We start from the raw sequence: 16,521 nt of genomic DNA on the forward strand, positions 1-16,521 counted from the left end.
TTCAGTCCATGAAGAATCAGAAATGGAAACTGAGCAACAGAATGGTGAACATGCAGATGGTGGGTATGATGCAAATGTTAATGATACACAAACAGAGACAGAGGGGACTCCAAATGAAGAAGCAGATGGCAGAAGGGCAAACAGAGAACTAACTTTGTCAGAAAAGAGACAACTAGTTGATGAAATTTTGGTGAACATGGAAGGGGACTCATTACCATTTAGATTTTGATCCAAAATGGCCAGAAAACACAATGTTCACATGTTAACAACAACTAGATGGTTCCAGGTAATTAAAAAACATTTAGGGGAGGGGACTGCTATTGATGTTAGAACAAAAAAATTAGGTCAAACAGGCCCTAAACCCAAAGAATATTCTGATGAGTGGTTAGTGTCTGTCCCTCTGTATAAGAGGACCATTGAAAGGAGCTATGCTGCTGCCCTTCATGTGTCTTCCTCAGTGATACATAGATTAAAGAAAAAAGGCAGACTTAGAACACACACATCAACTAATCACCCAACACTCACAGACAATCACAAAATTGCAAGACTTAAGTGGGTTTTAAGCTATGTTCACCCTGTTCCATCTGTTGGGGACCTAACTTTCAGAGATATGAAGCACACAATACACATTGATGAAAAGTGGTTCTACTTGAACCCAGAAACAAGAACATTTTATCTGCTACCAAATGAAGACAACCCATATAGAGCTCAACAGTCTAGGAGGTTTAAATTGAAGGCTATGTTCATAGGCATGGTTGGGAAGCCACTCTATGATGAAAACAAGAATCTCTTGCATGATGGGAAGTTTGGGTTGTTTCCTTTTGTCAAGTATGAGATAGCAAAGAAGACAAGCAAGAACAGAGCCAAGGGAACATTGGAAACTAAGGCTATCCAGTCTGTGAACAAGGATGCTATAAGGGACATGCTACTCAACCATGTCATTCCAGCTATACATGAGAAATGTCCCCCCATTTACCAAAGGATATCCTAATATAGTGGGATAATGCTAGGCCACACCAAGTCCCTAAAGATACATAATTCACAGAAGCATGTCAAGCATATGGGTTCAACATTGAGTTTGTCTACCAACCAGCACAAAGTCCAGACTTAAATGTCTTAGATTTAGGTTTATTTAGGGTCATACAGTCCATTCAATATCAGTCTTTCCCCAAAAGTCTTGATGAATTACTAGAAAGGGTGAAAGAAGCTTGGGAGGAATTTGATCCAACAGTGAACAAGTATACATGGATTACCCTACAGTCTGTCATGCTTGAAATACTAGAAAGGAAGGGCAATAACAACTTTGTTCCACCACACATGAAAAAGAGACATTTGGACAGTCTAGGGCAACTACCAGACTTGCTACAAGTAGACAGAGAGCTTTTGAACACAGTGGTGCAGTATCTGAACACAATTGAAGTGCCAACAACAAGCAACCAACAGCAAGATGCCAACATGGAGGTAGATGCAGACTAAGTAAGCAAGGGACAGTGAATATGCTTTTGGGACTCATAGACTGCCACACATAACCACGCAAGCCTAAACTTTTTTTTTTGTTTTAGTTTAAGTATTGGTTATGTGTATTTTAGTAAATACTTAGTCCTCATTTCTAGGCAGTCATGTATTAGGGCTCAAAGGATTAGTGTCCTAACTTTTGTAAGCTTCACATGTTTTTGATTGAATGAAAATGCTAACAAATTCCATCAGATAAGGTGTTTTTTCACTCAAAGCAATCTTGACAGTGGGCACCTCAACAACAACCTCAAAAGAAGTCACTAGAGCCTCCACACTGAACAATGAGCTATCAGTTGAGTCCCTTCATCATTTGGAACTAAGTGTTAGTGATGCATTACATGTTTTGGGACTCAATGCATCTAAGAGGCCTATTTGGGGACTCATATGCCAATACACATACATACGTATATTAGGCAACAACAACAACACCCACTAAAATCAACACAGCCAACACAGCCAAGTAAAGTATCAACCAACATAGCTAACACAGCTACTAAGGTAAGAACCAACACAACCAACTAAGGTAAGAACCAACATAGCCAACACAGCCAACTAAGGTAAGAACAACACAGCCAACTAAGGTAAGAACCAACATAGCCAACACAGCCAAGTAAAGTATCAACCAACAAAGCCAACTAAGGTGAGAATCAACACAACCAACAACAACAGGAATTACCATCACATCATCAACACCTTCAAACAGAGGGTAATACACCAAACCAACACAACAGACACAACATACACAGGAGCAGTGTCTTGTGATCACCTTAATCAAATGAAACAGGATTATAACAAATGTTCTCCAAAATCTAATCACATCCCAAAAAAGGACTCAAACAACATACATAGCCAATTATCACCCAGCAATTTAGCCACTTATCAAACTCAAACAAATGAATATCTGCAAATAAATTAAATTTAGGGTTTAAGAGATTACGCTGCCCATTTAGTTATGGGGATTGGAGTACTGGGGATAGTAGATCTGGTGATAAGCCATGTAAACGTCATCCGGCTCCAAACGAGCCCAGACCTTATGCGCTTTGCACCGGAACTAGGCCCAACATCTATCACAATCATCATGGGGTGGGACTCAGGTGGGCGGAGAACCTCCTCAGTAGTCAATTCAACGGGTTCAAACTCCCTAGTCTCAGATCTGGTGTCTGGAACCCCAGCAGCAGGTACAACGGCGACAGAAACATCATCTCCGGTAGGTTTTTCAACAGGAAGAACGACGGCGATAGGTGTTGGGTCCAGATCTTCAACGGCGGAAGTTGGAGCAGGCCTTTTAGATCCAGAAGCAGCCAGTGGTTTCTCCTCCTCGTCGCTGGAGAACTCAGCCAATTTAGCACCGATGATCCTCCTACACGCAATTATGGAAGCACGACTTAGGGGTTTCATCACACCTGTACCCCGACGGGGGATGTAGGTCGTAGCAAAAGAAGGACGAGGATTCGACCTTTTAGTAGCAGCAGAAAGGGACTCGTACCCCATGAGATCTGGGTTTTCATCATCAGAGGAAGCCATTTTTAGTGAGAGGCTGATACAGAGAGAGAAGAATACGAAGAAATGAGGAGAGAGAAAGGAGAAAACTCAGTAGAAGTAGAGAGAGAGACAGAGCGTTGGGAGAGAGGGGGAGAGAGAGAGAGAGAGAGAGAGAGAGAGAGAGAGAGAGAGAGATTGGGGGTATATGAAGAACTAGGGTTGAGTGTGAATTCTGGAAGTTTCAAACCCAAAATTTAATTCATCCAACCACATTCATCTTCAATTGAATGTTGATTCATTGAATAAAAGTAGTTGGGAAATTGTAATTTTTTAAAAAAAATGGGTAAATATGGTGGGAATGGTTAAAAAAAACTAAAGTTAGGTTAATTCTACTAAATTTAGATTAAGAGTAATAAGATGGATTTAAAAAAAAAAAGTAAGGGTAAATATGTCAATTTGTAGGAAAAAACCTACTAAAAAAGGAAAAAAAAGAAGTTGTTGCAAGTAATGTGAAGCACCCATTTAAGGAAAGTGTTGCGAGTAATCCGAAGCGGAGGTAATACTTATTATGTATGAACAGGTGGCAACAGTAAAATGAAATCTCATTGATTATGTTCATACATATAAACTGCAACAAATCGCTACAAAATGGAAAGAAATCAGAGCACATCCCCCACATTGTTTAAGTAATTATAGCTTCATTTTTTAAAAAATAAAGTATTATAATTAAATAGAAATAATCATAATATAATCAAAGGAAATCAGAGTACATCCCAACAAATATTTATTGTTAATAGGTACTCCATTTTCTTTTACTTGCAACACAACCTTATAACACGTAAGTAAGATAGAAATCAAATGATGTTAACGAACTATACTTTGTACGCATAATACCTAAATAAATTATAATCAAATATAATTAACAACATAGGGTGTGTTTCATTCACTTGATTTCCACCTATTTAAACTTACTTGAACTTATTAAATTCTATTAAAATCTATTTCAATTATAATTTGAACTTGAGTGATCCTAATCAAAACTTATTATTATTATTATTATTTTCTGAATTTATCTTATTAAAACTTAACTGAAATTATTAAATCTAAATGAAAATGAGGTGAATAGATCGAACAAACCCTATATGATTTTTACTAATACAATCTTTCGGTAAATTTAAAATTCAAACAAATAAAGATTTCATTGTAAAACACCACTAGAAAAAAATAAAAAATAAAATAAAAAAATAAAAAATAAAAATAAAAAAGTTAAAAATAATTTTTTTTTTTTTTTTTTTTTTTTGGAAAAAAGTAAAAAATAATTTTTGGTTCATGCTACACCTTAGAAAATAGTAACGACATAATGTGGCATGGTGATGCCACCACACCACATCACACGGTCACACCACACCCAACCTAAAACTTCACTCACCATTTTTAACCTTCTTATATCTTTCCATTTTAGTAAAAAATTACAATTATTAAAACTTGCATATATAAATGTACACCGCTGTCAAAAAAATAAAATGTACACCAATTATTTTTAATACTTTATATTATTTTCATTTCATTATTTTTTTTTTTACCGCGTAGATTTTGGTTCGTCAATTCCTCCTTCTTTTTCCTTCTTTCTTTCTCTACTTATTTATCTTTATTTTCTTCAACAATTACATAATTACATTTACATAAAAACATTATAAACATTTTTAGAGAGAGAAAAATAAATTTATACAAACATCAACAACACCCAAATCTCATCACCGAAACGAAAACCCCTACGTTCTCTTCGTCACCCCCGCCCCCTCTTTCTCATTTTCTCTCTCCTCTTTTCTTAATCATCAAACGATTTTCCATTCATTTGATTTTAATTAATCATTTGAATTCTAAATCTTAATCCTTTTTTTTTTTTAATTTTAATAATTTTGATTTTTACCCAATAATATCGATTCATTTTAATTTTTATTTTTGGTGATTTTATGTTGAGAATCGGAAAATTTTGGATTGATTGATTATTGATTAATTGATCCAATAATTTTTTTGGATTTTAAGTTGTTAGGGGGTTTTTGATTTTATTGGATTTTGATGGGTTGTTTGATGAAGAAAAATCTGGGTTGTTGTAGATAATAATTATAATAATTTTGAATTGAGAAAATTTTAAAAAATTTATTTGAGGATGCCAGGATTAGCTGCTGCGCAACGGAATGATCAATCGTTAAGCAATGCGAATTCGTCGTATTATTCATTATCGATTAATAATAATGGATCAATTTCATCTTGCAATGGATTTTGGTCCAAACATCGCGATGATATTAATTACAATCAGCTCCAGAAGGTAAAATTTACCTTCTGTTATTTTAATCTTAATTTCTGGTGATAATTATTGAATTTTGATGAAATGGGGTATACTTAGACTGGATCTTAGTATTGAAACTGATGATAAGTTTGAATGTAATTTCTAATGAGTGTTGTGATTTTGTCATTAATAATTTTGAGAGTGTGTGTTTTTTTTTTTTTTTTTTTTTTTTTTTTTTTTTTTTTTTTTTTTTCCTTTTTTTGAGAATTTAGATCCATTTTTTGGGTTATTTATTGTTTGGTGGTATTTTGCAATTCATGTTTTGGAATTGTTAGTTTGTGTGAATGTGTGATGACTGAGATGTTTTATGGTTTCGGTTTCAAGCTTGATTGTTAATTTGTTATCATTAGTTTTCGGTGTTATTTTGTTTCTGGGTGTCTGATATCGATATCGAATTGCTGGGTATCTGATATCGATATCGATATTAAATTGCAGTTTGAGGTGGTGTTTCTTTATCATGTCGGAGAATGTGTGTTATTGTGTGATAAACTATGTAGTAGTGTAGGTTTATAATGGAGTAGGAATGCCAAATTCAAATGTCGTTTACCTTCCATTTGTTGTAAAGTGGAATGCTAGTTGAGGTTTTTATAATGTAGTGTTAATTCAGAAAGAGTCTTGCAATGGAGTAGGATGGTGTGAATTTGACCTTTCTATTCAACCCTTTTACTTTAGGCGGAAGCCTTATAATAGGGTTTTGGCTAATGGCTTGGGTTTGGGTTTACATGCTTAGATGTTTAATTTACAGTTGAATAATGGCTTATATGTTTTTTCTTGTGACGTAGTTTTGGAGTGAGCTCTCTTCGCAAGCTCGGCAGGATCTCTTGAGGCTCGAAAAGCAAACTCTATTTGAGCAAGCTAGGAAAAACTTGTACTGTTCCAGATGCAATGGGTTGTTGCTTGAAGGTCATGCACAAATTGTTTTGTATGGGAAGTCATTGCAAAATGAAGGAGCAGGTGGTCAGCTTCCTTGCAGTAGGGTTGGGATCTCAAAAGATCAAATGCATGGCGGGAGGGGCACTACAGCAATCTGTCAGGACGAATCTCAAGACCCCTCTGTCCACCCATGGGGAGGTCTAATCACCACTAGAGATGGGTCACTTACGCTTTTAGATTGCTATTTATATTCAAAATCTCTTAAGGGACTCCAGAATGTGAGTCTTTTTATAGTTTGCTTAATTTATTTCAGTGAACATAGTAATTTTTCATGTTAATCGTCTTCCATATATCTTGGAGATTTAATTTCCTGATCTTTGTCAGGTTTTTGATAGTGCACGTGCGAGGGAGCGAGAACGTGAATTGCTTTACCCTGATGCTTGTGGTGGAGGTGGTCGGGGTTGGATAAGCCAGGGAATACCAAGTTACGGGAGAGGACATGGAACTAGGGAAACATGTGCTCTGCATACTGCTAGACTCTCTTGTGACACATTGGTAGATTTTTGGTCAGCACTTGGAGAAGAGACGCGCCATTCTCTTTTGAGGATGAAAGAAGAGGATTTCATTGAAAGACTCGTGTTCCGGTATGTGTTTGAACTTTAGATTGTATTTCTAAATCTAACAATATTTCACAAACTTTAATTATGTGATATAATGGGATTGTTTTGGATAATTCATAGGCTTAGTGAGTGTGAGTTTGAGTAGGTCAAAATAAGGGCTTGATCTCTAGAAAGGTCCCACCCAATAGTTTCAGGAAGCTCTATTTTGATATTATATATTCGAGTATGTCATACCTTTATGGAAATAAATAATTGTGGATTGTTAACTTACATCTGATAAGCCATTAATTGCGCATCTGTAGTAGCATTAATTGTATTAAGTTACCCATTTACCGGTATGTTTTTGAACTTTGAAGTGTGTTTTTAAATCTACCAAAGTACAAATGTTTCACATTCTGAACTGATTTGAATCATGTGATATAATTCATAGACTTGGTAAGTGTGAGTTTGAGCTTTACTAAGTTGAAGGTCAAAACAATGCCTTAATACTAGAAAGGTCCCAACCAATAGTTTCAGGAAGCTCCTTTTTCATATCTTATTTTCGAGTATGGCATGCCCTTTAGGAAATAAAGATTGTTGTAAATCAGTAACATACTTTACTAAAGTATCTGATAAGCCATTTATTGTGCATCTTTAGTGCATAAAGTGACTCAAAAACCTTACATTCTTTTTTTAGTCAATAATTGCTCATTTCAAGGATTAGAATATTCATTCTCTATTAACTCAAAAGAGGCACTACCTGTTTGCAATCTCTGTATTCTTGAACGTCTCCTTTGTTCGGACTTGTAATAGAAAGAAAATACCTAATATTTGTTTACACAAGCTATGATTAGAAATTACCTTTTTCTTTTTTTTTTTTTTTTTTTTTCCTTTTTTCACAAGCTACTAAGTAAACTAATTTGGAGTGTATGCCTAATTTCAATAATGTACTTCATTTTGTTATCGCCGCGTTTGGAATTTCACATTTTTCACATACACTCATTTGACCGTATTTTGTGATTATATACCTTAAAGAAAATATAGTCACTTGAGATCTTGTTAGATTCCTCTCGATATATACTTTCAGAATATTGACTTTTTATAGTATTTACTAATATAATATTAGAGATATTAGTGGTATAAGAAGTGCATTGGCCAGCATGAAACACTTAATGTGGAAATTTAAAAAAGAATGGAAGAAACATTTATTTTTGATGCAGCATTGAATGTATTATGTTACCCATCTACTAGTATGTGTTTGAACTTTGAAGTGTGTTTCTTAATTTACCAATGTTTCACATCCCAAAATGATGTGATATAATGGGATTGTTTTTTGTAATTCACAGGCTTGGTAAGTGTTAGTTTGATTATAACTAAGTTGAAGGTCAAACAAGGTCTTGACCACTAGAATGGGTCCCAAGGACACCCAACCAATTGTTTCGGGCGGCACTTTTTTGATATCCTATTTCAATTATGCCGTGCACTTTTGGAAATAAGATCATAGTACATTAGTAACTTACCTTTTTCTTATCTAATAAGCCATTTATTGTGCATCTAAATTTTTTCCTTCAGTCAATAATTGCTTGTCTTAAGGACTAGAATGTTTGCCCCCATTAACTCAAAAGCGGCACTACTTGTTTGGGGTCTTTGTATCTCTCTACACCTCTTTTGTTCTGATTTGCAATAGAGTTAAAATATCTATTTGCCATGGTTAACTTACCTTATATTCATTTTGTTTACAAGCTACAAAGGTATATTACCTAATATACAAGTTACTAAGTTACGTATGACGGAGTGAATGCCTAATTTCAAAAATATACTTATTTTTGTTGCAACATTAAATGTTTTGGTGGCCAGTTAAGTAACATTTCATACGCTATTATGTAATGCTCAATGCAGTGGTTAGAATAAACCTTTAAGGGATGTATTCATAATCTGTGATGCATTGTGCAAAATTTTCAGATTTAATATTCAACCTTATTCATTATACATCTGTACATAGCTGAGAGCTGATGTAAGTGCTTAATCTTGTGGCTTGAAACCACTGTTGCTTTCCTTGGTTGCTAAGAAACAATGTTGGGTTATTTTCAAACATTTACGTCAGCGTTTTAACTAGAGTTCGTGCATCAAACTTGTTTGCAAGAGGTGGTTTAGTTCTATTTGATTAAATAGAACAGTGATGATAATATCAGATTTGGCTGGACTAATTTATGTTGTGTGATATCAAAACATATCTTCCCATGCTGTGGTACTAAGTATTATTATCTTTTGGGGATAATTAATATAAGTTATAATGTGACAATGACCCCCCTCGTTTTCAATTTTTTTTTTTCTTTTTATCATTTAAGAATAAATAATTGATGACCTGGTAGCCCTCTATTGGGTGTGTAGTAGGCCAATTAGCTGAAGGAAATTTTGTAAAGATAAAATGGAATAATGGATTCAACCTCATCAAAATTTGGGCTCAAGCTTAAATGAAAATGATGATTGTGGGTCTTGTAACTTTTGCAAGTGTTATAGAAGATACTCAATTGAACAAGGTGGTTAGAAATGTTTTAAAAGAATCAACTTTGCATGAGTCTGCAAACGATCTTGTTTATTTTTATGAGGCATATCCGTGTGTTTATTGATTGGTATTTTTTTTTTAAAAAAGTACGAGTAGCTACAGTAAGCTGTCTTCTGTTGATGGATATTGACGTATTTTTTGCTACCTCTGTCATTTGATAGCAAAAGTATCATGATTGTGATTAGTCCGTATCTTTAGCTTATGGTATGTTGGTTATATTTGGGCTTGTATATTGGACTAGATTGAGTTTAACCTTTTTAGCTCTTAAAATTTGCCTCCCAAATAAGAATAATATATCTAATAGTCGATTACGTAGGTTAATATGTTTTTGGTATCTAAGACGAGCTTTCTTTGTGTGTATCCAATGAGGATGTTACTGTGATAGAATTGGGCTTTGTCTTACAGATTACTTTGAAAAGATCAGTCAGGGAGTGTTAGATCAGTTAGACTGCATTTTTAAGGCAGGCTTTTGTCTTTTCAATAGATTACCAAGGACTTGAACACTATTTTGCAATTTTGTCTAGAAAGGGTAGGCATAATGTATCTTTCACAAAGTGTCATCTTATATTACAACTGATTTCTTTCCGTCTAAGCAATCAAAAGTGTCTATGCATGTAAGTTCTTTGCTGAATTATTTCAAGTGCCTTTTCTGCTATTTTCTATGTTTATAGAGCCATTAATGGTAGTAAATTCGTGAATCTAGGGGGTCTTCAACTCTTGACTATGCTTCACTTGAGTAATGAATTGAATTGTATGTAGATAAAGGTTCCTTTATGGAATCATATTCATCTGTAAGCTGGATTAAAGTTTTTAGTTACTGTGTAGCATTTCAATGCCTAGCTGTTTTTTTTTTTTTTTTCCGACTGTTTGTTAAAGAGCTCAATTTAATGTCACAGGTTTGATCACAAGAGATTTTGTAGAGATTGCAGAAGGAATGTCCTTCGCGAGTTCAAGGAGCTGAAGGAATTGAAACGCACTCGAAGAGAACCTCGGTGCACAAGTTGGTTTTGTGTTGCAGATACTGCTTTCCAGTATGAGGTATTCTCATCTCCAAATCCACCTTAGCAAATGAGCGTTTTATGACCAGATGCCCACTCCCCATGCTCTCTTCTGTCTTCTTTTTTGCCCTTTGGAATACTAGATAGGGTAGTTGTTCATAGCAAGCTAGCCAATGACGATCCTTCTCAGATGTCTTCTTTTGTTCCTTTCTTGTGCAGATTTTAAGTTTATAAACAGCTAACATGCTTTCTACTTTGAATATATCAGGTATCTAATGACACAATCCTTGCTGATTGGCACCAAACATTCATCGACTCTATTGGAACGTATCATCACTTTGAATGGGCAGTGGGTACTGGGGAAGGAAAATCTGATATTTTGGATTTTGAAAATGTTGGGATGAATGGAAGTGTTGAAGTAAATGGACTAGATCTTGATGGTCTGAATGCCTGCTACATCACCTTGAGAGCGTGGAAACTTGATGGCCGTTGTTCTGAGTTTTCTGTGAAAGCTCATGCGCTGAAGGGAAGGCCGTGTGTTCATTGCAGGCTGGCTGTTGGAGATGGCTATGTAACCATCACTCATGGGGAAAGCATAAGAAGATTTTTTGAGCATGCAGAAGAAGCTGAAGAAGAGGAAGTATGTTCTGTCTTCTGCTTGTAATTCTACTTAAGGGATCTTGATGTGTTGGCGCATTTGTGTAGTATTAGCTCCTCTATCCCTCTTTACCTTCTGACTGTTTTTTAAAGAAAAAACCTACTTGGAGGATTTTAATATGTTGATGTTACATGTATTTATGTAGTGATGGTTTATTTACTTCCTTTACCCTCCAACAGTTCTAAAAGAAAAAAACACCTTATTCATAAATCATGAACATATTTATCCATCTTAACTCTGTTTTTGATGACCTAATTCTAAAAGGAGCATGGCATGTACTTTCGTGTCTAAACTCAGGATGATGATTCCATGGACAAGGATGGAAATGATTTAGATGGTGAATGTTCTCGTCCACAGAAGCACGCAAAGAGCCCTGAACTTGCACGAGAGTTTCTTCTTGATGCTGCTACTGTCATTTTCAAGGAACAGGTATGTTCTATTTTCTTATCTACTTATTTTCTCAACATTGGTAGCTTGTTACTTGTATACATGATCTGTTGAGAATATTGATGCATTTGCACTTGTTTTTAGAGATGTTAGCACTTGCAAGTATCAGCATATTGTCATTTGTGGCACCACTGAAATTTTAGTTGTAACATTTTATTAGTGTCACCTTGTGTGGTTTTTTTATCTCTTAGATTCTTTAGCAAAGTGAGCAAGTTAGTTTTATAATAACCTCTAAACACAAGAAAAAAGAGATAATAAAAACCATCTGGAATTTTATTACCATTTTAAAAGAGAGATATTTTCATGAATTACTTTTAGTCTTTTTACAATTTTTGCCTAATTTATCCATCGCTGAATCTTCCTATTCCTATCCCTTTCTGTTCCCCTTCCTTTTATGCCTTCATTGCCCATTATGACCAACCATTGTGGTCTCCAAGCTCATGCCCTGCTCGGTCTTTAGCTCAGCCGAAGGTGACACTAATAAAATGTTACAACTAAAAGTAGTATATAGTTGCATTTTTAACTGACATTTCTGAAAAGAATTGGGCTTCCTGTTTAGTCTAAAAAAATCTGAATGATCTTGGCGTTTGAAGGCTAGCTAATTGACCAAGCAAGTATTTCTTAAGACTAAATTTAATTTCCCGTGTTATGTTAAATGAGAAGAATATCACTGATGTTCAAGGTGTGACTCCTCCTATTCTCCCCACTAAGTAGAAGCACTGCTACTTCTCTTCCTTTTATAAGGGTACAAAGAACATCCTGAATGCCCTTCTCATCATTCATTACCACTAAAATTGGACCATCCTGTCACTCCTTGTACGCTTTGCTAACACCATCTATGATCAAGAGATTGGAGAGACATGTAGGAAGCATGCCCTTTAAAATAATTGAGGGTTTTACAAATCAATTGCCACAAAGGTTAAGTTCGATTGACTGTTTTTAGGTCAAATTGAATATAGAACTTAAATTGGAACCTCAATGGTGAATTCTAACCAATCAAGGCCTGAAGGATGAGAAGATGGGAGCAGAGAAGAGGTGAGATGGGTTATGGAGGAGGTTCACAGGAAAGGATCAGACAAAAGTTTAGGAGAGTAGAAGATCAGTAGATTTAGAGGGGGGTTCAGGTTATATTTCCTTTGTCTATAAATTTTATTAATCCCTATCTTATTGAGGAGAAAAATAGGAAATCTTCACTAAAGTTTGCTACTACAAATTGACAAAAGTAGGCTAGGGTGTTATTTTGGAGATGACAGATGAGATTAAATTAGAATCCTCACTTAGTCGTAGGTTATGTTGAATTTTCCACAGGGGAATATCTGCTGATTGTTGTACATTTGGTCACTTTGTCTTTTAGTCCTCGTTGCTATGTTGCTCCCTTTTAGTCTTTGTCAATAGATTTGAGGCTCACTATTGCTTGATGTATCAGAAGTATGTTTTCATGGAAACCATCTTTTAATTTGCAATAATATTGTTTCAGGTTGAAAAAGCTTTCAGGGAGGGTACTGCCCGCCAAAATGCACACAGCATTTTTGTCTGTCTTGCGTTGAAATTGCTTGAGGAACGTATACACGTTGCTTGCAAAGAAATAATAACACTGGAAAAGCAGGTTTGTATACTTGTTTGTAATATTTACTTTCTGTATTTTGTTATTTCAAGTGATGAAGAAAAGAAGGCTATATAGACATATACCCAGCTATGCCTAGTTTCTAGGCTGTTTCTGATTACCTAGTATGTGTACAGACGAAGCTTCTTGAAGAAGAAGAGAAGGAAAAGCGTGAAGAAGAAGCACGCAAGGAGAGGAAAAGAAGTAAAGAAAGAGAGAAGAAGCTTCGTAGAAAGGAGAGATTGAGAGACAAGGATAAGGATAAAAAATGTAGTCAATCAAGTGAAGCTTTTATTGCTCCTGAGATTTCAGAGGAAGCTTTGTCATCATGCATTGATGAGGAAGCCACTAATAGCATTAGAGACTCAGTAAGTGAAAATGGTGATACCAACGTTTCTGAGTCCGCCTCTCCTGAATTTCTTGATGAGTCGTCCTCGAATGATTATGCTGCTTCTGATTTTCTTCACAATAATTTGGATGGTACTGATGGAGAATTAGCTGATGTCAAAGAGGAAAATGATTCATTCTCAATTGACAGTATGAAGGGCTCACGTTGGAAATTGAAAGCTCACAGGGACTTTCTGCAAGAGTCGTCTGGGAAATGGTCGGACAGACGACGGAGTTTGGATAATGGGGCTGTGGTACATGAATCTGAGTCTAGATATTATGACGACCCTTCTGAAAATTTTACAAAAGTTGCTAATTATTTTACTAGGCAGTCCAGAGCTAGTCCTGTGAAGTTCACTGCTAAAAGTAATAGTCAGAGGTTAAGTCACAAGGTTCAGTGTACCAACAACAGGATGACAGACAGGAGTGACCTGCATTCTTGTGGTTGTAACCAACCGAATGACTATAGGGCAAAGGCTGAGCCACACATGTCTGGAACACGGTTTATTCGGGAGAGCAGATCTATTACAAAGACAGAAATAGCATCTGATGTGGCGAAGCCAGTTCATCGAATCAACAAGTTTAGTCAAACGGATTACGCGCGTGATAATTGTGGAAGAACTAGGAGCAAGATCTCAAGTTATAGTAGTGTTCCTGGCAGAGATTCACCTCACACCAAGAAAGTCTGGGAACCTGTAGAACCACAGAAGAGGTGTCCGCGTAGTACTTCTGACTCTGATGTTACCTTGAGATCATGTGATTTCAAGACAGAAGAAGATGAGTCTGCGTCAAGGGTGGAGAGAAGCACTCTGAAAGGAAGTCAAACGGAAGTCTTGTACCACCCTAAGGATGCAGCTGAAGAGGAAAATGATTCTTGTTTGATGACTAGCAGTAACCTTAACAGGGTATCTGATTTTTCTGCCAGCAGCAGCTCAAGTTCTGATAATTGCTCATCTTGTCAAAGTGAGGGAGATAGTAATACACCATCCTCAAACCACCAAAATGTGGAGTCGTCTTCAATAACAGATTCGGAAGATAGTAGTGAACAATCGGAAGGAAGAGATATTTCAGTTTGTGTTAATGGCTTATCTGAAATTCATGATGCTGGTAAAGACAAAAACCAGAAGATAGAGCAAGAAGCTATCCACTTGACACAATCATCAAGTTTTTCGTCTGAGTGTGTTGGTAATCATTATCCTTGGAACACCCCGACAAAAGCATCCACACAGGATGTGGAAAATGGGAAGCTTGTTAATGGCTTAGCACCCGTTCAACAAGGTTTGCTTCCATCAATCCACAATCCAAGCATTTCCTTTCCTGTTTTCCAGGCTCCATCTACCGTGGGTTACTACCATCAAAACTCAGTTCCTTGGTCAGCAGCTTCGGCTAATGGGATGATGGCATACCCCCATCCGAATCATTACCTCATGACTAGCCCCATTGGCTATGGTCTGAATGGAGACTCGCAATTCTGCATGCCGTACAGTCAAGTGCAGCATCTACCATCTCCTTACATGAACAGCCGTCAGATCCCTGTCTACCAGCCAGTTCATACAGCTAATATTATGAACCAACAAGAGAAAACCAATGCCCCTGAAGTAAATGGGGTGCGAAACACCTCTGGTGAATCAAGGAGAGAGAATGTTGTCATTGGACAGCATCCAGGAGATGCACCTTCAAAGGGAGGCTCACGAAACTTGACAAAATCGGATACAAGAAAGTCGAGCTTCTCCCTTTTCCAATTTGGTGGTCCTACGGCTGCTCTCCCAACTTACAGAAACAGTGTTCAGTCGTCAGATGAACAGAAAGCTGGCGACCTTTCGTCCTGCCATGTTGAAGGTGATCATGGTCGCAGTAAGAAAGAAAGTACTACTGAAGAATACAATTTGTTTGCTACAAGGAACGGGATACAGTTTTCTATCTTTTAGTATAGCTGAGAAAGGTATCGAGATTGCAGTTTGAAAGTCAGTCTCTGCCATCTTATAGGTGAAGTTTGAGTTCTTTGTAGTTTGAAACAGTAATAATGCTTTAAAGATATCTCATAAAAAGTTCTTTTTATTTTTCTTTTTTTCCTCTTTTCGCCCGATTGATTTGAATTGTACTATCAGTTTTGCTATTCTAGAGAAAAATACAGATTGAGAGTGCCGTAATTGTTCGAATGGTTTTCTTATTGTTTTTTTACTTTTTGATAAGTCAGTTTTGAGAGGAGGATATTTGCAAAAAGCATAATCATTCCGTTATTACATATTCTTGGTGCTATGATTTCTCAAAAATAAATAATATTCTTGGTGTTATGAGGTTTTTTAGTATACTTCTTCAACTGCTACGTAAAATTCAAGAATGTATCCCAGCTTTCCCACAGCTTACGTATCTAGATTTCTTCGTGTGGTGAGGGCAGTATCGGTGCGGATCAATAGTGGGTTATGTCATAAAGGGACCATCTTTTTGTTGGTCAAAATGGGTTGTAATTTTTAGGGAGTTGATAGTTGGTGGGTCCATGAAGAGATGTTTAAAGGCTTATCTCGGAAGTAAACTTGAATTTTCTCATACAAAAGTTAGCACATGTGGCCCTAATATTTTTTGTGTATACTCTGTAATTGAAGATTTGACGTAATGGACAAAAGTTCTTTGTAATTTTTTGTGTAATAGCATAGCCACGTGGCATATAAGTTAACTTGAAAACGTGTTTTAGTGTCAAATAAAATATACGAAGTATAAGGTAATCTTCCACATGTTTTTGAATAGAGAGAAGTTTGCTCGACTTATCCCCATATAAGCTAACTTAAGAGTTCTCTCTTGCAACCTTTATGATTACTGTCAATATTGCCGAAGTGCAAACAAAATCAATTCTACTCTAACAAATAGTTAAGGTACTATCAATCTCATGAAGAAATTGAATCTCATAGTAAACGAGGTTTCACACAATATGTAACAAGAATTGGGTGTTTAACAATCATATCTTTGCTACTCGTACTATTTTTTCAACTAAAAGGAAAATTAAGAAATTAAAATATTAACAATTGAAATTAGAAAATATACTCAA

General features: G+C 36.0%; 2 protein-coding genes across 2 annotated transcripts; both read left to right on the plus strand.

Moving 5' to 3' along the window:
- Positions 1-235: 235 nt before the first annotated feature.
- LOC145581238 (uncharacterized) lies at positions 236-1,476 on the plus strand. The gene is made up of 2 exons (XM_081638282.1): positions 236-962; positions 1,094-1,476. Exons 1-2 carry the CDS (start codon positions 236-238, stop codon positions 1,474-1,476), a joined length of 1,110 nt encoding a protein of 369 aa, XP_081494408.1.
- Positions 1,477-4,680: 3,204 nt separating this feature from the next.
- LOC145583181 (uncharacterized) lies at positions 4,681-15,648 on the plus strand. Its single transcript, XM_081640358.1, has 8 exons — positions 4,681-5,326; positions 6,130-6,498; positions 6,605-6,864; positions 10,282-10,423; positions 10,652-11,023; positions 11,339-11,470; positions 12,966-13,094; positions 13,229-15,648. The coding sequence occupies exons 1-8, from the start codon at positions 5,168-5,170 to the stop codon at positions 15,404-15,406; spliced, it is 3,741 nt and encodes a 1,246-aa protein (XP_081496484.1). The 5' UTR covers positions 4,681-5,167; the 3' UTR covers positions 15,407-15,648.
- Positions 15,649-16,521: the final 873 nt, after the last annotated feature.

The sequence above is a fragment of the Chenopodium album genome, chromosome 15 (genome assembly GCF_948465745.1).
Source record: "Chenopodium album chromosome 15, dcCheAlbu1.1, whole genome shotgun sequence".
NCBI classification, from domain to species: Eukaryota; Viridiplantae; Streptophyta; class Magnoliopsida; order Caryophyllales; family Amaranthaceae; genus Chenopodium; species Chenopodium album.

Coding starts and splice junctions, on each gene's coding strand:
- LOC145581238 (XM_081638282.1), top strand. CDS start 236: ATGGCCAGAAAACACAATGTTCACATGTTAACAACAACTAGATGGTTC. Junction 963..1,093: donor TCCAGCTATACATGAGAAAT/GTCCCCCCATTT, acceptor TCTACCAACCAG/CACAAAGTCCAGACTTAAAT.
- LOC145583181 (XM_081640358.1), top strand. CDS start 5,168: ATGCCAGGATTAGCTGCTGCGCAACGGAATGATCAATCGTTAAGCAAT. Junction 6,865..10,281: donor ATTGAAAGACTCGTGTTCCG/GTATGTGTTTGA, acceptor TTAATGTCACAG/GTTTGATCACAAGAGATTTT. Junction 11,471..12,965: donor CTGTCATTTTCAAGGAACAG/GTATGTTCTATT, acceptor ATATTGTTTCAG/GTTGAAAAAGCTTTCAGGGA.